Source organism: Amblyomma maculatum, chromosome 2 (genome assembly GCF_055883805.1).
Source record: "Amblyomma maculatum isolate TAMU_Amacu chromosome 2, ASM5588380v1, whole genome shotgun sequence".
NCBI classification, from domain to species: Eukaryota; Metazoa; Arthropoda; class Arachnida; order Ixodida; family Ixodidae; genus Amblyomma; species Amblyomma maculatum.
This window is the reverse complement of record NC_139345.1, coordinates 35,113,978-35,141,783: the sequence shown is the minus strand read 5'-3', so window position 1 is coordinate 35,141,783 and position 27,806 is coordinate 35,113,978. Positions and strand designations below refer to the sequence as shown.

The 27,806-nt window shown below is 46.6% G+C and overlaps 1 protein-coding gene across 1 annotated transcript; it reads left to right on the top strand.

Moving 5' to 3' along the window:
* Positions 1-256: 256 nt before the first annotated feature.
* Positions 257-21,662, top strand: LOC146198345 (betaine--homocysteine S-methyltransferase 1-like). The gene is made up of 8 exons (XM_084593792.1): positions 257-527; positions 15,183-15,321; positions 17,485-17,603; positions 17,769-17,960; positions 18,463-18,610; positions 19,538-19,720; positions 20,610-20,841; positions 21,336-21,662. The coding sequence occupies exons 1-8, from the start codon at positions 525-527 to the stop codon at positions 21,505-21,507; spliced, it is 1,188 nt and encodes a 395-aa protein (XP_084449918.1). The 5' UTR covers positions 257-524; the 3' UTR covers positions 21,508-21,662.
* The last annotated feature ends 6,144 nt before the right edge of the window (positions 21,663-27,806 follow it).

Here is a 27,806-nt window from a genome sequence, read left to right as displayed (position 1 = left end):
CTCTGTTCAACTTCGCCCTTAGAGGACCGCCCGCTGCCACGGCCCGGATGAGAGCCGTCCTTGGTTGTTGCTTGGAGGAGGGAGATCTCCTCTCCTCCGGTTCGCGGCCGGACGTTTTCCCGATCAGCGTTCTCGGACTCTCTCTACAGGAGGGCGAGAAGTAACAGGCGGGAGCGCAGACTGCGTTAGTGGACATCTGGAGGAGGAGCAGCCGAAGAGAAAAGGGGGCGAAGGGGCGAAACGTACGCCGCAGCACGTGCCTCTGGCGGGGGTCCCTTACTATACAGTCCCGAAGATCGATAGTGCCTTGTTCCTCTCGCCTTTCCCACAGTGTACGCAAGTATGTACGCACATTGGAGGAGGGAGAGTACATCCCCTCTCACTTCCTCCCCGGGGGTTAGGGTCGTGTGCACAAAACCCCTATTTATGGGGGGCCCCTACGCCAGGAAGGAATTCTTTTGCCGAGGCACCGTTCGTGGCAGAAAGCACCAAGCGGTCCGCTAACCCGACATCCACAGAGCACCATGGTGAGCACGCGAAACAAGAACTTTCTTTCTTTCTTCCAATGAAAACATTCGGTTCAGATGTCTCTTATCCTAGCTCATTTTTTTTTTTTTTTTGATCCCCAGCCATTACTTAGGAGATCTCGACTTCTCTTCATGCCATCTTATCGAAGGAGCTGGTCTGTCTGTTTGTACTGTCGACAATCTCGGGCGTAGTTTTCGTTATTTTTTGTTCCTCGTAGTCGAGGCACGAGACAGCAGGCGTTAGCATGAAGCCCTGCGGGCGTTTCTTTTTCATTTCGCGTTCTAACCGTAGTGAAGTTAGTAAGATGACATTGTGCGATGGCGAACAACCCCACTTTGACATGCTTTTGACGTGCTTGTCTTCTATGTTCTTACCTTGACCGAAGCATCCCGTGTTTTAGTGTTTTCATCGAAATGGCACAAAGCTTTCTTAAATGTAGTCCTCACAGCTTGCTAAGTTCGATGTCGCAAAAGCACCCATAAAACACAGAAATTGAAGAAAAAAAGCAGTGTTGCCGCAAACGATTGCTTACAAACTGGAAGTTTATCGAGTATATTTTACTCAAGGACACTTCTATTAACAATACAGGTCAAACCTGCAATAATCACGCCCCGAGATCTACACAACAGTGTGCAGAAACAATGTAACCGCTTTTATGCTAGGGGCGTTGATAACGCACTGTCAAAGTTTCTTGCGGACAATGACCTTCCTCTTTCAACGCGCCTGGCTTTAACGTTCGTTTAGCGCCCCCCATTTCAACGAACTCGTTCCAAGTCGACGGCACCGGGCTTGATTGCTGTTTTTCTTCTGCCTCACATACGAACTATTCTGAGTGTGAAGATTTACAAGTCTGTACTGCAATCCCAGTGAAGTTAAGCTCTTTGCATCCTGGATAAAATGAGTATGATATAGGCAGCACAGGTGGTAAATTTCCTGCTTTGAAATTTCGCTTTGCGTTAGCAGGTGTAGAGCCAACGAAGGAAACGTACGTTCACGTGGTCACCGGATGCAGCTTGACGTCATGCTAGGGTCTCTTCTTTTTACATGACAGGTTAGCGACCGCGTTCGCTCTCGAAGGCCAGTCTCACAGTGCTCCGGAGATTGATTTCCTGCTCTCCTATAGCTGAAAAAGCTATGCTGTGCAGTCGGTCCTTTCGGCGAATATTGGGAGTTTCCTGTCATTCCCCCTTCTCGGCCGCCGTTGGCCTCCTCCTCTCTTCAGAAAATGGCCTGATTTTCAACTGCGTCTGCTCTAAATCCAACTTCTCGTCGCCAGTGTTATGTTTGGGGCGTGGGTGGTGGTGGAAAGCCCCGTGAGCGACGAACCTTTCGATTCGGTTGCTGAGAAGAGACTGCGTTTATTGAGCCTTCGGGAGAGAGGAGAAGAGAAGGAAAGAGAGAAACACGAGCGCTTGTAAAGATGGCATTGCTTCTCGTGCCTTGGTCCCGCGCGTCGTCGCGGGCAGGGGGGACCCCTGCTGATCTCTGAAGCGGCCGGCTCGCGCGTGCAAGGAGGCATTGCAACTGGAGCGTCCGTGCGTCCGTTTGCTAGGATGCGGTGTGGATGTGCGTCGGTTCGCAAGGAGGCATTGCAACTGGAGCGTCCGTGCGTCCGTTTGCTAGGATGCGGTGTGGATGTGCGTCGGTTCGCGTACACAACAATAATAGTAATAAATTGTTTTACGAGAAAGCAAAGTCTTCCGTGAGGCCACGTAACCTACGGCAGTCATCAACTGGAGATCCGAACAGGGCAGAAATCTCAGTAGCGTCTATGGCATAAGAAGCTTGGGATATTAGCAGGTCATCTATATCCAATCTGGAGACCAAATAGAGCCTGTGCGGTATGTACTCTCCTGCGGCGTCTGGCCGTCTGTTTAGCGCATTGTTAATGGAGGGGTTAGCCACTTTTTTGTAAAATGCTTGCGCCAGCGAACAGTGCTCGTGAAGCTTTCTCCTCAGAGTGCAGTGGAGCTGGTGCACGCCTACGAGTGTCGCTTATCCGTACTACTTTGCAGAGTCGGACCTCATTTATCAGTCACCGAAATTGTCGTGCTCATACGTTTTGTTCTGCTAGTACGCTGACGCTGAGCGATCTGTGCATGGGACAGCTATTGGAAGGTTGCGCTACTCGTCAACGACTATTGGTTATATGCATCAGCGTGTTAACTGAAGTCCTCCACCAAACTTTAATTAACGAAGCTCAAATAATCTTTGCATCGGCCAACGGCACCTACGCAACAAAATCTCAAGAGACAGTGAAGCGTTCTAATCTTTCACTTCACCATCGTATACCCACTGCACGGAAATGCCTATCCGATCTCCCTCCAATAAACCCGGTTCTGTGCCAGCTGCACATATCTTTGGTTTACCGTTAACTGTATGTGAGGTGCGCTGTCATGTAGGGGACATACATATGTGCGTAGGTGTAGGAGTCTACTCCTAGTTTTCACCCTTTCATAAGTGCGCTTCCTTATTGATTGCACTTCTTGATATGTAAGGTGGTAATCACCAGGCAGTACTATCGCTAGTGTGACTGTTATCCCCTCCACGTACACGAAGCACCTATTAGTCTTTTCCCCACGGCGACCTTTATTACAACTGGTGTTTCTCGCGGTCTGCTGCAGTTTAATTCTAGGACACTACGCGTGGACAGACTTCCAGCCGCCCTTTTAGTTTGTGGTATGCCACATGCTTACATCTATTTCTACCCAGAAGAAAAAAAAAGAAAGAATGAGCTGAAATAACAGCGTCGGATTAGTTCATTTCGTCAAAGTCAAGCAACGCATTTATCATTTCCGGTGTCCGTTTCAAATCAACATTTTGTAGTTAGTAGACTATACGATGATACTTGTCGCAGCGACTGGCAGGCAATGTGACTTTCAGGACAGGATATTCCAGACCACAACCGGCTTCATTGCTTCGGAGTAATAATATTCCACACGTACCGACAGAAACGCAGAATACAGACACCGCGTCTTGTGAAATGGCAGCGAGAAGTATGGCTCCGTTCCAAAAGGTAAAGGTCTAGTTAAGGCTCGTTACTTGTAAGCAGCTGAAGATAAGGCGCGTATCGTAATGCGGTAGAAGAGATTCTGCACTCTACGACGTTCACGCATGTCGCAAGGGTTTCAAAACCGGTGAAGATGAAAAATAAAATGGCCTCAGAACGTGCGTGGCTCATTGCGGAAGCCGTGGATCGTGCAAAATAATGCGGTCGTTCATTAAAACCAGGATCACATCAGCTCTTCTACGATTCTGGCGCTCGTACGCTTATTCGTGACAACGCTCAGCACGTCGTTCTTCGCACAGAAAGAAAAGCCGAAGCAGCAAAGAAAGTGCGTTCCGCTGCTTCCCAGTCTAAAAATTGCTAATGTTGCATCTCGCAACCAGTACACGTCATGCGATGTGCTAATTCCCTTGAAATACCGCTGCATAGTACGGATATATCTGCAACATATCTATGGAAGCGATAACACTGACTAGTCTCACTTGGCGCGCCATATCGCTGGCTTCTTCTAGCGTTGTGTATACGCGACCCCCTTGCACCTATGCGCCGAGACAGATTACGTTTAATCATATATTCGGACTTGAGGGCAATTTCACAGCTGCATGCTCTCCTGAAACCCAAATTTAACTTTCTATATTAGCTCCCATTGATTCATTAATGGTCCCTGCCACCAACAGAATTATCTTCGGATTGACTTGGCTTACCGGCTGCATACGTTTCTTTCGACCGTCCATATGCTACCTTGCCCTTGATGACATGCCTGCCAGGATGCAGCAACTTCTTTTTTTTTTTTTTTTTACATGTGAGGGATAACGTTCAATGACAGCTGTGGGGTCATTATTTGGTTTTGTTTTCGGTTTCAGGAGACAGAGCAGAGACATTAGTCTGCCAACCAAGATCCGTATAACTCGTGCTATGGTCTTTCCAGTTGTGATGTATGGATGCAAGAGTTGGACTGTGAAAAAGGCTGACCGCCGAAGAATTGACGCGTTTGAATTGTGGTGCTGGCGAAGACTCTTGAGAGTTTCTTGGACTGCCAGAAGATGAAATCAGTCGATATCGTCGACCATAAACCCTGACTGCTCATCGGAGGGTCAAATTCTAAAGTTAAAGCTCAGCTACTTTGATCATCTGATGAGAAGAGAGGAGTCGCTGGAGAAACATTTGATGTTGGGAAAGGTTGAGGGTCGCCGGAGAAGGGGTAGGCAGCGAACGCGATGGTTAGATGGCATCCTCGAGGCACTGCAGATGAAGTTATGTGATGTTAGGAAGATAGTAAGAGACCGGAAAGCGTGGCGTGACATGGTCCATAGGTTCACGAAGATTCGGACACGACTGAACTGAACTTTCGGTGTTCAACGTCCCAAAGCAACTCAGGCTACGAGACGCGGCTGTGGAGGGCTCTGGAAATTTCTACCACCGGGGGTTCTTTAACGTGCACTGACATCGCAGAGCACACGGGCGCATTGTTTTTCGTTCCATCCAAAAAAAGGGGCCGCCGCGGCTGGGATTCGATCCTGCATCCTTGGGCACATCAGTCGAGCGCTCTAACCACTGCACCATTACTGAGGGGCGGTGTCGTTATGGGCGTTCGTTACTTTCCCCTCAGTTTATCATACATATTTGTTTATGTATGCGTTCACAATTTGTTGTAATTCAATATATCTTTGAGCGAGCGATACGCCGTTCACGAATGCCTCTTCACTGCATACACTGTTCCAAAACATGATTAACACTACTAAACACCCTGCAGCGTGAATATCGTTTATAACCTGCATGTCGGATACACTAACTATGAACACATCCAAGTGGTTGGATTCGCACATATACAGCCTCAGAAGGATCTAGGCAAGATCCGCAGGATGTTGTATGTACCTACGACTCTGCCCAAGCTGCATTCTGGAAAACCATAACGACAGCGAAAAAAAGAATAAAAAAAAAATAAGATCGTCACTATCTATGGAAGAGTATATCCGAGTGCTTCATTGTTTTCTCCGTATATGCTGAGGACAGCGCAATCAACATAGCCGTGAATTTGCAAATTGCAGTTAGGCGCACTGGTTCCCAGGCAAGACTACGATTTTTTTTTTTTTGCCGTGAAACAATAATAGATAAAAGCTTATCGGTTCTCACTTTTTTGCTCCCTCTTTGCGGACATGCAAATAGATATAGGCGTGTAACGTGTTATCGGGAAGCCTTGTTTGTTCTGCAAATATGTGCTGGCGTCTACGGCTTTTATGCGTAATGCATTGGTAGGGTTCAACGTTCGAAATCAGTAATTTCATTCAAGAGCACTTGGGAATGAAACAGTGAGTTAAACAGTGTCATATACAGGGTAACTTTTAGTGCCTGGCAGATTGTGCCGTTGCACACGGACGTGAAAGCAGCCCCAGCGAGATTAAGGAGCTACAGTGTATGCACGTAACATAACACAATAGCAATGCGAGCCGGGAAGCTAGGAATGCTATTGCAGCCATAGTTTCGCTTTTATACCTAGCCCGCATGAAGTCCGTTCATGCTAATGTTCCGAACCGGTAGCTAAACGAGGAATCAAAAGGCCGAGTTTCACGTCCAAAGATGAGTTTTTGAACGCTGTAGCACCTACCTCCGCGAGAACCGACAAGGACTCGATGAGTCGTTGATTGCACTGAAGGAAATGAATTTCGCTTGGCCATATCGACTGCCAAAGTTAGGCAAATGAGAAGGTAGCTGGAATTTTAGCACGTGATCTAACACATACTGTGATCAAAGGGACATCCAGGATTTCCTTTCAGACGCACGTTGCAGACGGGGAAAAGGGCGTTTAACTTTTGCCCAGGTGAGGCAGCTTTCTGTCATGGCATGGCACTGCTGTCTATCTTTCATTGTACAACGCGTCCATCTCTGCACTGCTGCGCTCGAGTCCAAGCCGAACCATTAGACGTGCCCTAAGTCTCTGGCCCGTATCAGCTCGCAGTGAAAGAATGAAGGCAGGAGTATAGGTCATCTGCGTATATTTGCTGTGGCGATGTGCGAATATTCTAAAATTTCGAATAGCGAATCGGATACCGTTCTATTCGATTCGTTGAACGAAGCGAATTGGGGAGCCCGCCGCTGTGGCGCAGTTATAAGGGCGCTCGACTACTTTACCCGCGAGGATGCGAGATTGACGGCGGCTGCTTTTCGATGGAAGCGAGAAAAAAGGCCATGTTTGGAGGCCATGGCACGCACGTAGCTCTCGCCTGCGTCATACGCAGATACATGGCGCTAGTTTATTCTGCTCCGTCATCAACAGCATGGGGGACTCTTCCTATGTGTGGAACTTGACAATAAGAAAGTTATATATTGTCTTGTACACTGTTTTAACTTTTAACAGCTAGAGCTGCATAACTAATACCACCTAAATAACTTAGCACTGTTAAAAATCGCACAAGTAGGAAATATCAGCAGAAATATTGAAGGACAATTACGATGCTCCCTAATCCGAAACTTCAGCGCAGCTATTTAAGTGTTTCATTTTTTTTTTTTTTCCGTGGTATAATGAGGCAAAGAATTTGAGAGATGCTTGTATGTGAGTTACCAAGCACTCTGTTTTGCTCATGAGCCAAAGAGAATTTCTCAGAAAAAGGGAAAGAAGAGTCACGAGCGAGTGGGACGGAGTTCAAGGCCCTCCATTCTGTTCTTTCGATATTTTTTTTTTTTTTTTTGACTCGTGATACTCGGTTACACCGACAAAAACGGCGACGCAGCTCAACCGATTAACGGGCGCATAAAAACTGCGCTCTAAAACACTCGATCCGGTTCTCCCTCTATTCCATTCGTATTCGATTCTGTAGCAAGCACCATGTGTGTACGATTCGGTTTGGAAAAAGTGCTATACACGTACCCTTCATTTACGACAAAAATGCCGATGGCAGGAAGTATGTGTCGCTTCGTGTACACATCGATAACGTTCGCAGTGAACGCGTCTTGCGCTTGCAAACAAGTTTGGCACGCGCCGCCTGCAGATGGCACACACGCTCATTGAGTGTGGTCAAACAAGCCTCGCGCAATCTCGACGACATCCGGCACCCGGCTGTTATCAGTTAGATGTGCTTCTCCGCGGCAGATTTCACGGGCCATGTACGGGCGTACTGGCCTTCGTAAAACGAGTGTACTGGCGGAGTATATCAGTGCACTGAGGGGGGGGGGGGGGGGGGTGCATAGGAAGGCGGAGGGAGCGCACCACAGCACTTGCGGAGCACATGAACACGTGCTCACAATCACTGACCTCTCAGCGATCTTTGACCACAAAGTCATCTTTCCCGGAAATATCAGGCTTAACGCTCCCATCCTTTTGACCCTTCAGACAATTGCTTATGTCAATAATGGTATCGGACAGCCTACGCCGTATTTATCCTCGACTCACTGGCGTGCGCAAGACGGAGAGGTGGTATTCCTTTATAGAAGGTCAAGAACAGTTAAGCACAGCGCTATTTTTTTTTTTTTTTTAGTTTAAACTTATTGCACAAAAGAGCATATCAGGAGAGCAACGACAGGAGCCCTTTGATGTCTCGTCGACGCCTTTTTGTCCCAAGTGCTAATGCTCTGAGAGCATAGTTTACACTGGAGCCCAAAGCTTAGATTTCTACTGCGTACACTATTCTTGCACATGACGGTGATGTTTAACTAAACGTAGCTACAGGGGACAGTTGCTACCAGCCATGTCACGATCTATTATTTTCTTCGTGCTCCGGATGGGGCCGGAAAATAATAACAACCGCCATTTCTCTTTCCTTTTTACTTTTTCGGCACAGTCGTTTAGCGAGAGGGTAAGACAGAGTTAATTTTCAGTTGACTCTGCAAGTAACAAATTACACCTTTGGGTAGCCGGCGTCTATGTTGCCGGTAAACTCAGACAGTTCTACACAAGATGATTGTGATTTTGCACTAAATAACCATGGAAAGATAATGCTGTCACCTTCCTGCTCTTTGCGTCAACCTGCATGGTCACGAATCTACACTCATGTCTCCGTGGACAGTGGGGCAGAGAGAGATTATTTTATTGAAGAGAAATGTGTTGAAAACGGCCGGCCGTAAGGTTCCTCTTGCCTGCTACTTCACTGTGGAGAGGGAGCTAAAGGGAAGCAAAGAAGAGTTAGAATGCAAAATGAGGATGATGATGTCATAGTACAATGAATGGGCCCGAGTTACAATGAACACAACGCGCACACCACGTGCAGTCAACGTGTAGTGCATGCTGTGCATGTCTTCCACACATACCAGCTGGGATTACTCTAATTTGTTAGGGACGCACATCACGTGCTGATTTCGAGAAACCTCAAAATGCACAGAAACATATCCCGGCAGAAATGCGTATGCCCATGCGTGGTCGCACCGAGGACCGCGTAGACGCGCGCATCACCTAACAGAACCGGAATGTTTCCTTTTTTTTTTTTTTTTTAATCATATAGTACACTATGCAACGCAATCAGCGAAAACATTTTTTTTATATATAGAATTCGTTTCGTCTTGTTTTTCTTTCAGAAAATTGATACTATACATGAAAATAGAATTAATTTTGCGAAGGAAAAAGATGACGAACACAGTGATGCTTGCTCTGCACCGCGCTTCACAGAGAAGACGTCATGGCGTCTTTGCAAAATTCTCCAGCTTGGCCCGCAGCGGTCATGGGGAGCCGTTTGTTACATTTCGATGGCGTAGTATAAGGCGGGGCACACCCCTTCAAAATTGAGGCAGAGCAGCCACCCGGGCATGTCGTCGAAATCTCCATCTTCACACGAAGGTGAGTGCGAGCAGGGATTTCTCATCGTGAGCGGCTCAACGTGGCTTTTGTTTGCGCGTGTGTGTTGCTTTCGCCAGCTGCATGTGGTTAGCAGCCGTCAATGACTTAATACCTTGATGTGGTTAATATATATATAATCGCGTGATGATGAGTGGTCTTTTCGCGTGTGTATTGCTTTCGCCAGCAGCATGTGGTTAGTAGGCGTCAACAATTCAGTGCCCTCGTGTGGTTAATATACGTATAATAGCTTGACGATGATAGTTGCAATTTGCGTAGAGACGTGGTTTTGGAACAATGGCACATATGCGATGCTTGTCAGTACATGTCTAACATGTATTGTTGAAGAAAGCAGTTTAACGACGTTTGCACCGACAACACAGTTAGTTTGATGGTCGCCGGCTGCGGCCATGCAGATGGTGTTCCATGAGCACTGATACCACAAGTGAGCGTTAGCGCTATCATTACTGATATTCAACGAATGTTGAAATGCGGTGCCCCTGCTGCCTACAGATTCTTCTCCAACGTTATCGATCGTTTCCGCTCATCTTGAACAAAAGTAAACTAATCAGCGCAGAAGCATAGTATAGGTATGTGACATCGCGACATTGTCTAGGTCGAGACCAAATATGCTGGCCTATACTACTCTTATCATTAGAACGAAAAAAAAAAAAAAGATGCGAAAGAAAAGACTGTTCAGCTTACAATTAAGTTCCAAGGCGCACTCACGGGACGCTGACTTGTGATTCGAGGTCCACACAGCCGGCGCCCAGGCTGGAATTCCCGGCCCCATAAGTCAGCCGCTAACACTACGGTCTTGTTCATTGCGATGAGCCATTTTGAGGTTGGCGGTCGCTGGGTCCCAAAAGACTGCGGACCTAGCGCATATTTTTGGAAGCAATTTTACAGCCCCCTCGCGGCCGAGCTTCATAAATTGTCACTGCCCATATTCCAACCAGACTGTATCGAGCGCGCACTGATAACAGCAGATAAGATTGCTCGTGCAACTCGACCAGTATGAAGGAGGTGTTCTATAATGCCTTAGAGTTGTACGACTGTCTTGCAGGTGCCCCTCTGGCGCTGAATATTCATTTTTAACGAGGTCTTGTTCTTTTTTATTTATACCACACATTATTTTTTGTTGTGCTAGCCAAAAAATACAGCTTGTTGTGTTCTTTTTTTCTCGAGCAGATAAAAGAAGTGAACTTGAGGCTTTGTAGTGGGAAAAGACGAAAATTGACAAATCGTCCCATAATGATCTGTGCTAATTCTCGTGTACAAAAGAATCGATGAGAGTCTCTTCTCCCCTTATGCCGTTGGTCTAACGGAAGCCACCGGCGACACATATACTGTACGCCAATGATCAGCATGACAGACCTAGAGCACTGCAAACATGACGGAGAGATGGGGGGGGGGGGGGGGGGGGGGGGGTAAACAGAAAGTAAGCTGTGCATAGTTAAGTTGAAAGGAGAAGTGAACATGGCAAATAAGTTCGTCGCAGATAACATACGAACGGTGGTTAATTTCGCAGTGTTGGAGTTGATACTCGTTGATACATAAAGAAAGCGTTGCCGTGACAAATGTCACAAGCTTGGGAAATCTGTGGCAACAGCAGGCATATAACGAGGACAATTAGAGGATTTCGGGAAGGCCGTTGCGCGCATATTTGCAACACTCAAAATTCGATGCCAATGGTGTTATGGCATGAATAAAATGGCGCTGTAATATTTGAAAGGAGTCCTAAGTTGTATCCAAATTAAAGGGTATATAGCGCGGCTCTGACCAGTATTAATGCGAAGCATTACTTCGCTATGTTCACAGATTTCTGTCCGCAGACCGCGTTTGCAAAATCGTGTCCTCAGCAGTTGCGAGTAATTGAGAAGGTGTAGAGGTTAATGAGTGGTGGCAATCGATAGAGGTTGACGTAGTGTTCTTGCCGAAAAATTAATTAGGCCAATAAGTTAATTATGTAATCAATTACAGGCAAAACACGAAAATGGTGTCCGCAGTAGTTGTGAGTTATTGAAAAGGCGTAGAGGTTTGTGGGTGGTGTCAATCGTAAAGGATTACGTAATGTTGTGTGCGAAAAAATAATTAGGCCAATAAGTTAATTAGGTAATTAATTACACGCGGAAAAGAATGTAAAAAGTGAAGGCGAAAATTGTCTCATTAGCCAACGGCTTGGCGCCACATTTGAATGTATCAAATACTAAAATAGTTAATTCAATCAGTCAATTAAGGGGACGTCACGCAACCTGAAGTCGAGGCAAAAACGGGCATAGGAAGGGATTGGCGCCCAGTTTGAAAGTACCAAAGACTAAAGTAGTTAATTAAGGCAGTCAATTAGAATGACGTCAAGAATGGGACGTCACGCAACCGGAAGTAGAGCCGAAAAAGGGCATAGGAAAGGATTGGCGCGCAATTTGAAAGTAGGAAATACTAAAATTGATAAACAAGAAGTGAATTAACGTGACGTAAAAGATGTAACGTCACGCAACCGGAAGTAGAGCCGAGAAAGGGCATAGGGAGGCATTGGCGCGCAATTTGAAAGCACCAAAGACTAAAATGGGTAAACAAGAAGTGAATTAAGCAACTAGAAGCAACCAACAGTAGCATCCGGCCGTGCTTTCGCATTACTCCATGCAATGCAGATTCTGCAGTGCTCTTTAATTTTGACTCAGTCGCTGAGTAAAAGGTAATGAGTATGTGTTGCTTATCGCCACGTTATTCTCCAAATAACTCCTGTCATCCTCACACGTGAAGAAACCGCTGTTCTTGGGCCACGTAAACAAGGTCATGACGTTTGGTCACATGTGTATTTACCAGTTGAAAATTGTGCTTTAATTACTTGATCAAGGCAGTTCAATATAGATCAAAATTATGTAGCTAATAGTCTGTGTGGCGTTTAGTCTACGAGACCGTCTTTTTGAACAAGCTTTTTGTTCTTTTCTAAATCTAGAGTGGCCAGTGCCGCCGCGCTGTAACTTCACACAGGCTCGCGGCAACTTCATATTTATATTTTGGCAGTCAAAGCACAGTGCATTCTAATTTTTTTCTTTTTTTTTCTTTCTTCTTCCTGTTAGTAAAAAATTCAAAGGTAAGCATTTACTATCACGAAACGCTTTCTGAGTTGTAATGCCTTAACATTGCTTTGGTTTGTGAACTGCCTTACCTAGAGATTGACGGTTGTTTTTCTCTCATCGATGAGAAACTGTTGGCCGCACCACGTGAAAATTCATAGAAATTGTGGATTCGTTCACTTGAAAACGTTAGCCTCTTAATACAGAATATTGTGTCTGTCGTAGATTGCTACGCTGCCTCCACCCATGCAACCTGACCGAAACCCCTTGAAATGAGTGATGCTTAGTCTGCTCAAAATTTTAACGTTTCGACTTATTTTCCCGACATACACAGTTCACATGCACCTTAAGCTAAAAAAAGAAACGTTTTGCTTTTCCAGTCTTCTCATGAATATTACCCCGAATTTCGCGGCACTTCATCCTTTTTTTTTTCTTTCGCAAACGAACCTGATCTTCTATTTATTTTTTTTTTTTCGCTACGAATCTTACGACAATGTTTTGTTTCTATAGCCCATGTATGGCAGCACTCAGATAGGAAGGCTAGTGAATAATTACTGCCGCCTCTAGAAATGCTGGCCCGATTCCATTTCTCCGTCGCTCTGTGTGGAAGCTCACACATTGATATCACCGGAAACAGGAGGGAACTGGTTCCTTCGTGATTGATCGCCCCTTCGTGCCCTGTAAACACAGATCACGTCACTGATGTGTGCAATATTTCTATTGAGATATAGCTGCACCAATCGTCGCGTTATCTACAAGCACCAGTTTCCGTCGGGCGATCGATCCTGTGACATTCCTTATCGTCTCACACAGCGCACACAAAGGAGTGCACATGAAACGGAGCTTGTCCGTTTGCTCCCAGACAAAACAAACATCGTCTCAAGTATCGGGCCTCTTCACCCACCGCGGGCGTCTGAGGTTGGCATGTAAAGAACACGGCTGGATGATAAGGCTATACGCGGCATCATTAAACGCAGCAAGCGAGAGTTCTAGTAAAAGAAGCAGTACCAGCTTAGTGCGTACTGTGGAAGCGCAGGGGTACCGGCGCGTCATCACCTGCTTTCTGGGGCTGTGGATTGGCAACTAAAGGAGTCGCTCGATCTACTCCCGTTGGTGGTTTAGTGTAGCTGCCGGCGTATTGTAGTAAATAAGCTGCTGTATTGAAAGCAAAGGAAAAAAATTGCTTGTCAGTGCAGTCGATCATATTGACTGAAAAACCGCGACGCATAAAATGCGAACGTAGAAAGGACACAAGCGCTGACAAAAATCGGAACATTTTTCCGCCGACAACGAACCGATAGGGAAGCTCACACGAAACACGTACCACGCACAAAACGGGGCAGGGCAGTGTGGCTATTGGAGCCTAGCCCCTTTTGTCATTTGTCGCTACTGAACAAAACAAGCTGGACAGTAGGGTCACGTACTGTTTCGCGTCGCACCTTGCTGAATGCTCAACTTTGAAATGGCCACTGCGCACACCCTGAGCTGTCATTCTATTTGCCAGGAGACTCAGCCAGTTCTTCTTATTCCATTTTGTAACCTATTCAGCGACTTAAGTTATATATTGTCACGACTCAAGCCACAGGGAGCCATCAAGGTACACGGTACCGTGAAGGCAAGACCCAAGAGTCAGGTTTTCTTCTAGCTCTGATGACAATGTTCAGCACCAGCGCTCCGCTCGTGCCAACAACCGCTTCGTCGTCGTCGGCACCAAGCACGGCTGTGGCGCGGCGCTAGGCACGTGGCAATATATATATATATATATATATATATATATATATATATATATATATATATATATATATATATATATATATATATATATATATATATATATATAATTGTCCTGATGAAGGGAATACCATTCCCCAAACTGTCGACAAAATACACTGCGAAAACGAACAATATATATATATAGTTGAGGATTCGACGGAAACCCGTCCGGCAAGGGAAATTCAGCATGTTGACGAAAACAGCACTCGCTGAAGTCACAGAAAAAACAGAAAAAGTAAAAACAAAACATAAACACATTGACGTTTCGGCACCGCTACGGGTGCCTTGTTCACAATGGAAATGAAACGAGATGGGCCGTTGCTTATGAAGTTAAAGTGTTGCGTATACAAAGTGCATGTACATCTCGGGTAAATTTCCCCGCGTCCTGTTTATCGCTTCGCTTGTCATTTGGATGTGTAATGATTAATTGAGTAGGCGGGTAGATAACAGTTTTTCCCTTTCAAGTATCTGCGCGGAATCCCAGTCAATCAGGTGGCCCGTGTCTTGATTGTGCTCTGCTAGAGCGTTAGAAGTCACTTTTTTGTTCTTTACGTCACGTTGATGTTCCTTCAATCGTCTTCTGAAGTCGCCAGTTTCGCCTATGTAGGAAGCGCTGCAGTCTTTGCAAGGAATCTTGTAGACGACGCCAGGGTAGCTTGTCTTCTCCGATATATATATATATATATATATATATATATATATATATATATATATATATATATATATATATATATATATATATATATATATATATATATATATAAAGTAGAGCATTACGACAGACACGATTGTTCGTTTTCGCAGTTTATTTTGTCGACAGTTTGGGGAATGGTATTCCCTTTGTCAGGACAACTTTATATATAACAGGATACACCTTACACTTCTGTATCATTTTCTACTGCGAGGTCTCTTCATCCTTTCTTTTAGCGCGTTATTAACCATGACTCAGCCATACAGCTAGAATCAACTAGCCCAAACTTTTTGCATTTAGTTACAATGCTAATTCTCTCTCTACCTCTCTCTTTCTCTGCAGACTAAAGTAGGACTTCTGGAGCGCCTGGACAAGGGTGTCGTCATCGGCGATGGCGGCTTCGTGTTTGCTCTCGAGAAAAGGGGCTACGTCAAGGCTGGCCCCTGGACGCCCGAGGCCGCCGCCGAGCACCCGGAGGCAGGTACGTACTACACTTAAAGGGCCACTGTCCAGGGAAGGCCCTTTTAAGCAAAGGAGCCCAGTGTTTCGATCAGGTACCGGAGATAGTCTGTGCAAAATGCTACAGTGACATGCGCGCCGCAAAGCATCGAAAATACAATTCAAAGCTCTCTCATGCTCTCCTTTGGGAAGCCAGCTTCCCCGTTTCCTGCGCTGGCCCGACGGGCCACAGTAATGACGTACGTACCGCGAACGACGTCCATTGGTCCGTCTCGCTGACTGACGGAAGAAGGATGGCTGTCTACCGCTCGCTGCGCGCTTTTCCCTCGCCACGGCCAGACTGAATCCAGCTGCGCGCGCTCCCTCGGCCGTTTCTTTTTTTTTTTTTTTTTCCGCGCTCGCGCAGTGCCACGCCCCACCTCCCGCCAAACGCGGAGGAGGAAGGGGAATTTGTCTTGCGGAGGCTAGACGACCTCGGGCAGGAGAGTGAAAAACCTTTGCGAGGGAACGGAAGGAGAGAAGCATGACAGAATCGGGTGATTGCGGTGGCTGTAACTGCGTTATTAGTTACTTTTTTCAAAAACATTTTGCGGTCTTGCGTTCTAGGGGCGAAGTCTCACAGTAACCGAGAAAGAAAATATTTTCGACCGGAGGGTGGACAGTGGGCCTTTAACGACAGGGTCTCGACTCGGTACCGGATCACGTTCGATTACAAGTTTAACAAGCAACAACAGCCACCTTAATCTGTACCCAACCTCGTGGTCTCGCTGGTGCACTATAGTAGAGGAACAAGATGTAGCAGCTAGGATGACGCGACTCACTGTTCTCATCGATGGGTGATGCAATCCCTTTAAATGTTATTGTTATACTCAAGTATACTCGCGATAGTGTACCCAAGCTACCTTCCACGTTTCCATCAGCGCTGAAAGAATGTCGTTTACCTAAACGATTCGGGCTATGAGGGCCGCCTCCATCGAAACGTGACCACAGTGGACGAGTTCGATACCAGCTGCTCGGGTCTTTGACATTTTGTTTCCCAAATCAATAAATGTTTACTACTGCTACTATCCAGCAGCGCCGGCCGCTTTACTGTGTAAGTGAAACGCAAGGAGCCGTACACTCTACGATGTCAGTGCACGGTAAAGAATGCAAGATGGTCGAAATTACCCGGAGCCCTCCACTATGGCCATAGCCTGACTCGTTTTGGGACGTCAAACCCGATAAACCTTATTTTCAACGCTGGTATTGTGCAACACCCCTTCTGACTTCAATGTTTTAATTAACAAAACAGCTTGGCTTGTGGCTTTGTTAAAGTATCTCCAAGAAGCCGGTAGAGAGAAAATTTGCCCACTCGTGTTGCAATCATGACCGCGACAAATACGCAAAAGTCGCAGATTATTTAAATTATTTCGGGTTCAATCTGAACCCAACAAACCGGCAAGAAAAAAATTCTCGATGCACTTAAGACCCCTTAAGTGCGATTAGGCGAAAGCCTTTGGGACTGGTAGATCTACTCTAGCGTTCATTTGACAAAACTCCGCTGATCACACAGTGCAGGACAGGGGCTTCTTCCGTGCCGGATTCGAGATGGGTAGGTCCACTCGGCGGCGATGGCACGCGCTAGTTGCGGCGCTTGGTCCTCATAACTGGCGGCAGATGGCGTGCGCCATGCTCCATCGTGGAGACCGGGGTCAAGGCGTCGTCGTCACTACCCAGACGGCAAGAACGCCAGACAAGGATAACTAAAATGTTCCTCGTGTGCCCGGAGTGGCGTTCTTAAAGCGCTCGGCTGGTGATCGGAGGGGTAGGAGCTAGATTTCCGCTAAGAATGATCTTTTTATTCAAGGTTAGACAGAACAACGCCAATATCCCGCGGAATCTCGCAGACAGATCTCGCCCACGGGAGATTTTCACCATAAACCAAGTAAGGCTTCGGCCTTAAAAAGATAAAATGATTTCATGACGACTACCGCATGAGCGCGCTGTTCTCAGTTTTATGAAATAAGCCTGCCTTCACAACTATAGAAGACCTATAGATCGCGTTAACAACTTCAGTGCTGACAGGTTCAGGAAAACGATGCAGTGCTATATACTAGCTAGAATTCACCTCTCGGTCATTTTCTCGCACTTAGCGCTGTGAATGCTCACGTCTAGTCTGTCCCGTTTTCCTTATCACTTCCTCCAGTGCGTCAACTCCACCGGGAGTTCCTGCGTGCGGGTGCTGACGTGATGCAAGCGTTCACCTTCTACGCCAGCGACGATAAGCTCATCAACCGCGGAAACCTGGCCGGCAAGAACTTCACGGTATGCGTGCCACTGGAGCTTTCAGTGGCGACATTCTCGTGTAATTTTACCGCCCGCGAGATTTTAGTGGTTTGAGGAGTCTCCTCCTGTAAGGCTCGTCTGCATTCTATACAATTTTATTCATTTCTGTATTCCTTGCTATGTTCCGTTATGGTCCTCACGCAGGGTGCTGACATCAACGAAGCAGCGTGCAAGCTGGCCCAGGAGGTGGCCTCCGAAAAAGATGCGCTCGTGGCTGGCGGCATTTCGCAGACTCCCTCTTACCTGAGCGGCTGCTCCAAGACCGAGGTCCAGGACGTCTTTCGCAAGCAGGTCAACGTCTTCGTCAAGAACAAGCTCGACTTCCTCATCTGCGAGGTACGCTGCGCACTTACATCCAGAGCCAATTTGTGATATATGTCATTGTCCCCAAAGCAAGAAGCTTAGTGAGCCTCGCAACCGTTCTTACAGCGTGCAAAAACTTCTTTAAGAAGTGTTGTGCGGTAATTAAACGATAAACGGAGAGAGGATAGGGCAAAAGCGAAGTATTGGCTGTCTTCACTTTTACAAACAGTGTCACCCTTACTTTCTGGTGTCATGTTTTGCAACGCCCACGAAAATTAAGTACTGCAACATCTCTGTAATATGACCGAGGAACTCCACACGTGGAGTTAAGTTCTACACCCACGAATCTGTTAATGTGATTTCGTGGCTAGCGGCAACTGCTGTCGGACTGAAAAACTTCGCCTCTTTTTAACTAAACAAGGAATAGGTTGCAGCGTAAGCAAAACTTTCACGAGAACGAATGCGGTCACTGCAATCGGCTATAGTGGATGTCAACGCGATCGCTGCTCTAACTTGTTCGGTCGGTCATGCGCAGTACTTCGAACACGTCGAGGAGATGGAGATGGCGATCGAGGTGTGCAAGGAGACGGGCCTTCCCGTGGTGGCCACCCTGTGCATCGGCCCGGAGGGAGACATGCACGGCGTGTCTGCTGGGGACTGCGCCGTGCGCATGGTCAAAGCCGGTGAGTTCGCCGGTGGCTCATTCATTCCTCTTTTATACTTTTTTGGAGGCACCTCCACACTGTCGCTACTTATGCTTGCGTAATCACACGTCTAAGAATGTGACACGTATGTCGAATTTAATTTGCTGATAACGTTCATGACGCTCAGTAAAAACGTTCGAGGAATCAAAAGTGAGCGAGCTTCCACGAGCAAAAAAAAAAAAAAAAGAGAGAGAGAGCACCAGAAATCAAAATATCATAGTTGACATGATGATGATCGTGACGTCGTATGTTGATGACGTTTATGATAACGAAGCTGATTATCTATACTATAGCTCAGTGAAATCGACGCATAATTCTTCAAGTCGATGGCATCCATTCATTCCCAATAAATGATAATCGCATTGCATTATGTGAAAGTCCAGCCGACATAGATATAAAACTCCGCTGAAACCAAGCCGCACGAATGTGCCTGTGTGGCCTACAGTAGCGTGTCTGGCTTGGAATCCCAGAGGGTTCTATTCCTATCTCATCATCTCATTTCGAAAGGGCTGCCCAAGTTATTAACTCCTGCGTGTTGCAGGAGTTGATAACTTAGGCAGCCCTTTCGAACTTGGGCCTTGGGCCATGCCATGTGGTTAAGGGCCGTCACGCAGCTGTGCAGCCAAACAGGGCCTGGTGCTTTCGTCTGCCAACTACCACTCCCATGACCGTGATTTTTCGCCCTGTACGCCGACAACGCCAACAGCAACACCGACGCCAGATTTTGGCATCGGCCACTTGATGTCATTTCGCATTTGTGCGTGCGTGTGTGCGCGCGTGTGTGTGCGCGTGCGTGTGACACGTCCTACTTTTGCTTTATGAGGGCATGTTACCCAGGGTTCTATGGAGCAGGCGGACCGTGTACTAGTACTTATCCTCATCGCCTTCCTCTGTGATCGTTCGTAGGTGCAAACGTGGTGGGCATCAACTGCCACTTCGATCCTTTCGTGGTGCTCGAGGGCGTCAAGCTCATGATCGAGGCGGTGCGTGCAGCTGGACTCAAGGCGCACTTCGTCACTCAACCACTCGCATACCACACGCCAGATGCCGGCAAGCAAGGCTTCATTGACCTTCCCGAATTCCCATTCGGTAAGGCACGAGCTTATGGTCGCAATAAAGGCGCATCTAATGAATTACTGAGTGCCTTCCAGGCGTTCGGCAAAAACGTCTTGGACCTTGCTATGAACTGCGCATTTAGTAACCTTAGTAAATACAAGCGTCCTTCATTAAAAGTTTATTAAAATGTATTCTATTTCACGCAGTTATGCCGGAAATGCATTTAGTGGCTAAATATCTTGGTGCAACTTTCATGGCTGAGTAAGGGCGCTGAAGTCTAGTAGCAAATTAGAAAAAAAAAAAAAAGAAAGACTCCCTGAAGTTACTGTTTACAAAGCAAGAAACGTGTCATGGCGACAGAATAAAAGGGCTACCACTTTATATTGCGCTATAGTTGCAATTGTAACTTTCATATGTAATGACCGGCGTCGTTCACGGTATGGCACCTAAAAGTCTCAAAATAATTAGGCATTTCTTCTTCAAGATGTCGCAGCTTAATGATTTGGCAGTGCGTCTGAGGCGCAATTCCGAGCGGCATTTCCTGAAACATTTAGGCGCTTACAGTCGTGATGTGCCTGTTATAAACGGGTATCCAGTTGCATGGCTTCTTTCTGTTTTCCGTTCTTATTCAGCGCGTAAGAAAACTCCTGGATCTTTCACCTTCCCTCAAAACTGATAGGTTGCTTTTTTTTTTTTTTCAGAGAGGAAGACTGTCACAGCCAAAACTGGAAAACATTTGACACAATGTTTGGGCGCGATATACAACTTTCGTTCTCTCATGTTTCATTAAGACGTCTCTGGGTATATAGAATGTTAGTTCCTCTTCACTGAGGCATATTTTGACGGATCAGGCTTGCGAGGCGGTGTTCTTTGCTTTCTTGCGCCCCAACTGTCGTCGAATGCGCACCGTTTATCTACGCAGCCCTGGAGCCGCGCGTGTGTTCCCGCTGGGACATTCAGCGCTACGCTCGCGAGGCGTACGACTTGGGCGTCCGTTACATCGGCGGCTGTTGCGGCTTCGAGCCATACCACGTGCGCGCCATCGCCGAGGAGCTGTCCAAGGAGCGGGGCGGCGCGCTGCCCGACGCCTCACAGAAGCACGACGTCTGGGGCGAGGGACTACGCATGCACACCAAGCCCTGGGTGCGCGCTCGGTAAGTTCCCGCTAAATTTAGTCTTAAAATAAGAGAGAAGAAATTAAATTTGAAAGAGAAGCTTCTATCACAACGTCGTTGTCCGGGATAAACCTGCAGAGGTTGAAGCATTCGCACGAGTCGTGTAACTTTGAACGAAATTTGTCAGGACACTGTTTCCATTCCAGCAGAATCAAAGCTCATCAGCACTGCGGATCTCGACATCATTCGTGACGTGAGCTTCGACCGAGTAGTCCATGTTGCGAGCCGCACTATGAAGCCCGCAATTCGCGCAACACGTAACGCACGACTCTTTCTGAGAGGTGTCCTTGCTTTGCGGATAACCCTCGCAATGGAGGAGGCATCTGTGGTTCCCAGCGTGCTTCTCGGGGTTGCCGTTGGCAGTGATAATGATAACCGCCATCATTTTTGTGCAGTAATCTTGGCTGCGTTTATGCTGCTGTTCATAATGTCAACCTATGCACTTGTTTTACGGTAACGATGCTTTCTTGCAGGGCATCCCGCGCCTACTGGGAGAGCCTGAACCCGTCCACGGGCCGGCCTTTCTCGAGCGCGTTCTCGCAACCGGACAACTGGGGCGTCACGGCGGGCAACGAAGAGCTCAAGCAGCAGACGTCGGCCACCACCCGCGAGGAGATCGAGAAGCTACAGAAGCTGAAGAAGTGAACATGCGCTCACTCACCGCGACGCCTGACACCGTCATGGCTGCTGCTGCTTCTACCTGATGCCAAAGCAGATACTAGTTACTATCCTCTGTGAGGAGAAACTTTTCACTATACACTTAACGAGGTTAATAAAATTCACACATGTGTGCTTTGAAAAACGTCTCTCTCTTTCTGGATAATCATTTTATATTCGGCACCATTGTTCCCTTTTTTAGATGCGGGTACCATTCATGCTTCCCCCGCTTCCACGGTACCACTTGAGAACCGCTTAGCCCACAGTATCTTATCTTCGCCATTAGTGTTTGAGAGTAAACGGCTTCCTAGGCGCCAGCGCAAACACTGATTGCGAAGATAAGATGCTGCGAGCAACCTTCTCTTCCAGGCTTATGTACCTTCCTTCAAATGGGGGAAAAAAAAACGCAGACGGCTCAGCTGCGGCCAGGTACCAGTGGCCTTCGTTCGTTTACTTCAGTAAACACTAGCAAAGGCGAAACAGCCCGTTCCGCTCAAACAATGTGCTTTGCGACTTTGGAACTGAGGACGCAGTTACTGCGAGGAATTCGAAATGCTGGCAATCTGCAAAAATTTGCTTTGCGGTGATCTACCTAGCCCACAGACCGATCACTGGAAAACAACTCTTCGATGGCTCGTTGGTGACGCTTGTCTCATACAGGACATTTTCAGCCCAATACGGAAGATAAATTTCGTTACTGCTTTGTAAATGGGGTCGTCGTCGTCATCATCATCATTATTATTATCAAAGGTTTTTTTTTTTTTTTTGCTCTTCTATCTTCTAATACATCAAGGACATCTGCACAGCTAGCAACGTGTATTGCTCTTCAGCGGTGTCCCTGGTCGGAGGGTCAAAATCTTGCCGTCTGTGTTGACGAACTAACCAACATTTCCATGTGTTTTTGTTCGGTAATAGTCGCATCCCTTTCTGAGGAGGATGCAAGGCATTCATTTGTACTCACAGGTCCTAGGAATTTCCCCATGTTCCTTCTCACTGTAAAACGTATAGAGAATGCTGCCATTTTTCCTCAGTGCGAAGCATGCAGCGTGCTGCTAGCTTCGCCTAGAGAAATGAACTCTCATGTATGATGACCCAGTTTTCGTAGCGTCTTAGAGTCAAATGTAGCACCTGGCCTAAGGCACTTAAGTAAAAAGTTTTGAGTGGAATTGTTGGTGGCCATTGTTCTGTAATCTTCTTCACAATGAACTCCAGCCAGCGAAATCTCACCCTGGGCTAACGACCGGGTAAGTGTCCTCGTTCATCTCTTCAGCCGAACGAAATATCATGTCCAACGAAGATTTTGCGCCAGCTAAAGCGGTAGATGTATTGTTATGAATGTGCTAAGCACACGTCTGTCGGCCGCATGTTATGTGTTCCTGTTCCCAGGGCCGCCGCTTATTGTTGGTGCATGCTCCTGACCTTCTCGTCTTCTCAATAGGTTGCCGTCACCTCACGTTGACCTGCTGACAGCAGCTGCATCCCACAGATACGCACTAAGAAGACGCATGAACCAGTCCACGGCACTCCACTAAGGCTTCATTAGGGCACTACCATCGGACATGGGTTGTTTGCAAGCCTCCCAAAATCCAACGAGATTGCTCCCAGCTCTGTCGCAATCTTTGCGCCAGTTTTCAAAATGAAGGTACGAGGCTTGCGTTGGCAGTTTGTGAAGAAAATAAAAAGACCCGCGAGGATTAGTGCTGTCTGGGGCTGCGACTGACATACTAGTGAAAATTTGCTTCGGTTTTTTGGCAATAACAGCTCCTGCATTAACTAAACTGTCTGATTATTTCCAAATGTGTATTCACATATTTGTGTAATGGCTTTTTTATGCGGCGTCTAACATAATTGTACATAACTTGTAAAATGCAAGAACACACGCTTTTAACCTTTTCGTTTGCTTACCCGTTCTTTTTATTTGCTTGCTTGGGGGGGGGGGGGGGGGGGGGTGCAGAAGCCGCTCAGGAAAGAAGCCTCAGTCGAAAAGAAGGCAATTTCCTTACTTTCTTAAAAAAGATTCATTTTCATGGAATAAGCAGTAAGATGGGTGGGGGAGGGGTGGGGGCGCAGTCTTGTTGGGGGCGGAGTGCTGTTGTCACGCTTGCGAACGCTGGCGGCACAGCTGGACAGGGAGAGAACCTTTTCATGCACACTTTCGGCCAGTAGAAGGAAAGAGGTTCTAAAAAGCCGTGCCGCATAGATTCTGAGCGGAACCCAGCGCACCACTGGGCACGTTCACAGCTTCGGCTCACCGCAGCCCAGCATAGCCCATACGCTTCATCGCTGAACAAAAGCAAACTGCCCGGGGCAGGGTACAATAGAGAGAGCTCCTGGTTCTCGGAAGAGGAGAAACAGCAAGCGGTCCCACTCTAGACGCCGCTTCCCTTTTGCGAGGGCCGCTGGTATTCACGGGCGACGGAGGGGGTACGACGGATTGGCCTGGGAGCAACACTTCTCTCAACCAGCCACGGCGGCAGAGGTTACAGGGGAACGCTGGTGATTTTTCGACGTCCGCAGATATCAACGAATTTTGCAACACAAGTGTTTCTCAGGATCAGATTCAGACGGCATTATTAGCGCTTACCAAACAAGTACTTAAGAGACAAAGAAGGACACGAGACTGGCGCCAGTCTTTTCTTCTTCTTTGTTTTCTGTGTGTACTTGTTTGGTAAGCTCTAATTATCATCAGCCAGACTATACACTGCAGGGCGAATGACTCTCCCATACCCCTCTGATTACCCGGTGCTGTGCTAGCTGCATCCACTTGACACCTGCGAAATTCTTAACCTCATTCGCCCACTTAACTCTTCGCCGCCCCCTGCTACGCTTTTCTTCACTTGGAACCCAATTTGTTACCCTAAGCGACCATCGGTTATCATCTCTTCGAACTGCATGTCTAGTCCATGCCCATTTCTTGTCAATTTCCACTATAATGTCGTTAACTCGGGTTATTTCTCTGATGCACTCCGGACGCGTCCTATCTAGCTGTTAACCTTACACCCACCATTTTTGATCATAGGTATCTGCGTTGTCCTCAACTTGTGCAGAACACTTTTCGTTAGTCTCCAAATATCAGACCCATATGTGAGTACCAGTAAGATGCAGCTGTTATATACTTTCCTCTTGGGCGATACCGGTAAGCTGCTAGTCATATTCTACGAATACTTACCAAATGCGCTCCATCCCAATGTTATTCTCCTTGTTACTTCCCTTTCATGGTCTGGATCTGCGGTTATTACCTGTCCTAAGTAGACATATACGCCTACAACTTGCAGTGCTTCGCTACCTAACGTAAACTGCTGTTCCTTCCCTAGGCTGTTGAACATTACGTTAGTCTTTTGCACATTGATTTTCGAGCCTACCTTTCTACTTTTCCTGTCTAGGTCATCAATCATGCATTGCAGTTCATCTCCCGAGTTGCTTAGCAAGGCAATGTCATCAGCAAATCGCAGATTATTGAGGTATTCTCCATCTACCCTTATCCCCAACTCCTTCCATTCCAAGTCTCTGAATACTTCCTCTAAACAAGCTGTGAATAGTACTGGAGAGATTGTGTCTCCTTGCCTAACACCTTTCTCTATGAGGATTTTTGTTACTTTCTTTATGCAGATATGGTTTCTGTGCGGCCACTACAGATATCTTCCAGTACTTTCACATACGGCTCATCCACACCCTGATTTCGCAATGCCTGCATAACCGCCGAGGTTTCTACTGAGTCAAACGATTTTTCATAATCAATGAATGCTATGTATAAAGGCTGGTTATGTTCCAAGATTTTTCTATCACCTGGTTTGTGGAGATAAAAACCTGCTTAATATCTTGCTTGATTTCTTTTTGCGGTCACCTTAGTAAACACCTTATATGTAACTGACAGTGAGCTGATTGGCCTGTAATTTTTCAAGTCTTTAGCGTCCCCTTTCTTATGAATAAAGATAATTTTAGCGTTTTTCCATGACTCCGGTACCGTCAATGACACCGGACATTGCGCATACAGAGTGACTAGTTTTTCTAGCACGATATCCCCCCATCTTTCAACAAATCGTTAGTTACCAGATCCTCCCTAGCTGCTTTCCCCCCTTTCAGCTGAGGAAGATCAGGTAACTACAAATTTATTTTACCCGATCCTACGAATGCTCTAAGCGCTGATAATGCTGTCTGAATCTGAAAACCATCTAACCAGTCTACAAGTAATTAAACATCAAGACTGCGTCTGCCAAAAAAGCATAGTTGAGGACGCTTTAGTTTTCCCACAAAGTAGCTTTAAAAACAGCGTCCCGGGACTCTCAAACTGGCGCTGCCGAACAAGTAATTTTTACGGCCAACATTGTGCTTGATGACATCACAATTGTGAAGGAGCGTCGAGCAGACAACGGCGAGAATGCAGCGGCCCTACTGGGCCCGACTTTAATTGAAGGCCGCTTATCCTGACGTGCACGATGTTAAGCGATGCTCCTGACACGGGGCAAAGGATGGCGGCGCAACTTAGAAACAGCCTGGCACACCGCAGACACGGTGCAAACAGCCTCGATTGTGGAATCTCCGTCTTGCACTTTCAGCTCACATTTAATGCATTCTTTGAAGAAATAGGTGGCAGGTAGTGTTGTGTTGTTGGATTCACGAATTATTCAGTGAAAAACAACACATTGGTTTAGCACCGATTTCCTAACGACAAGAGCTTCGCGATAATTGAATCCTGAGATCTGGTGCCCCCTCTGAATCTGAGAACGCATGTCTGCATTTCACGCTGTGCTGGTATGGACGCAAGATGCTTCTGATGGAGGAGTTTGACCTCGTGGATACCAGGTGATGGTTGAAATCGAATGCTGCCGTCTCGACGATCTTTCCGCACATGACAAAAGCTAATCCGCCTGCTGCAGACCGTCGGGGCCGGTACCGCGGATTCTTTGGGATGGGAACCACCGTCAAAAAATAATCATGCTGAAATCTGTTGATCACTTAAATAATACGCGCTCGGATAAACGAATATAAAAAAGAACCCTTACTGAGGATCGCTGATCTGCAATGAGATTACTATAACTGCGATATAAGCAAATTTCTGCTCGCAGCACCGTAGCAGCTGCCACTGGGACTCATCCGATCTTGTATTTTAGCTCCGCTGCTAAGGCCTCATCGAAATTACAGCTGTCTCACAGTAAATGAAAGATGTGTTGATAGCAAGGCTGTTCCACGAATAGACCATTCACTATAGAGCTGATCAATTCCAAAGCGCGGTCTGCTACAATTTCGATGTGAAGCAGTTTAGGCCTATAGCGACGACTATAGGGCATAGGGCACGGTCATAACGCTCGCAGGCAGAACCGTTGCGGTAAGCTCGCCTAATCCGGTGCGACAAGCGTACCGCACAGCCACGCGTAAAATACTCATTGCGCTGTGATTTGAAGCTTAAAAAAGAAGTGGATACTTAATCTCCGCCGTTAAGGTTAGACGCTATAGGGTTTCATACGAACAGACGACGTTTTTCACTTTTTTTTTATTTTTTACACACCGATATTAGCATCGGCAAACATTGCCTTTCCACTTTGGGCAATTTGATATCTTTGAAAGCACTGTTCATTTTTAAAATTATTTCAATTAAAAAATATAGCAATTGCATACTCCAAATTTTCTAAATTATCAAACAGCATTAGCTTTTCATTCTGAGCATTTTGACACTTCTGGACCATTTCTTTTTTAAATTTTTTTCTGTTTGCAATTTAATTTGCATAACTGATCAATTAACACGAAATTTTTTTACTAGCATCATCAAGCTTTGGCTTTTCATTGAGCATTTTGAAACTATCTTTTTTATTTTTTCAATTAGTTGATTCATCAATTACCCACTCGTCTCAATAGCATCATTAATAGAATGCTTCCTCTAACTCATCATCTCCTATCATATACCAACTAGTCATAAATCACTAGAACCACAAAATTACTATGGTACAATTTTTTTATGTAGCCACCGATTATTTGAGACACGCGGTGCCGACAACTAATTACTACTAAGACACTGACAGCTTTTCAGCTCCCCGCTTGCGTCGACCTTAAAATCCCCACAGATAACGGTAACCCCACGATGCACGTGTTCAGCGTAGTGCACAAAGAAGGTTCCGCTGAGGTCGATGCCATTGTCTTAATTAGATCATAGAAACCCAGTCAGCGAGAAAAATTTTCAGAATGCACGCGCGCTCGTTGATCCAGAATCCTGACGCTACTGATGAATCAGGTGTGCAGCAGCTTGCAGACATGTGGCGTCCTCTGGCGCCCTCGCGACAATTCTTACATGG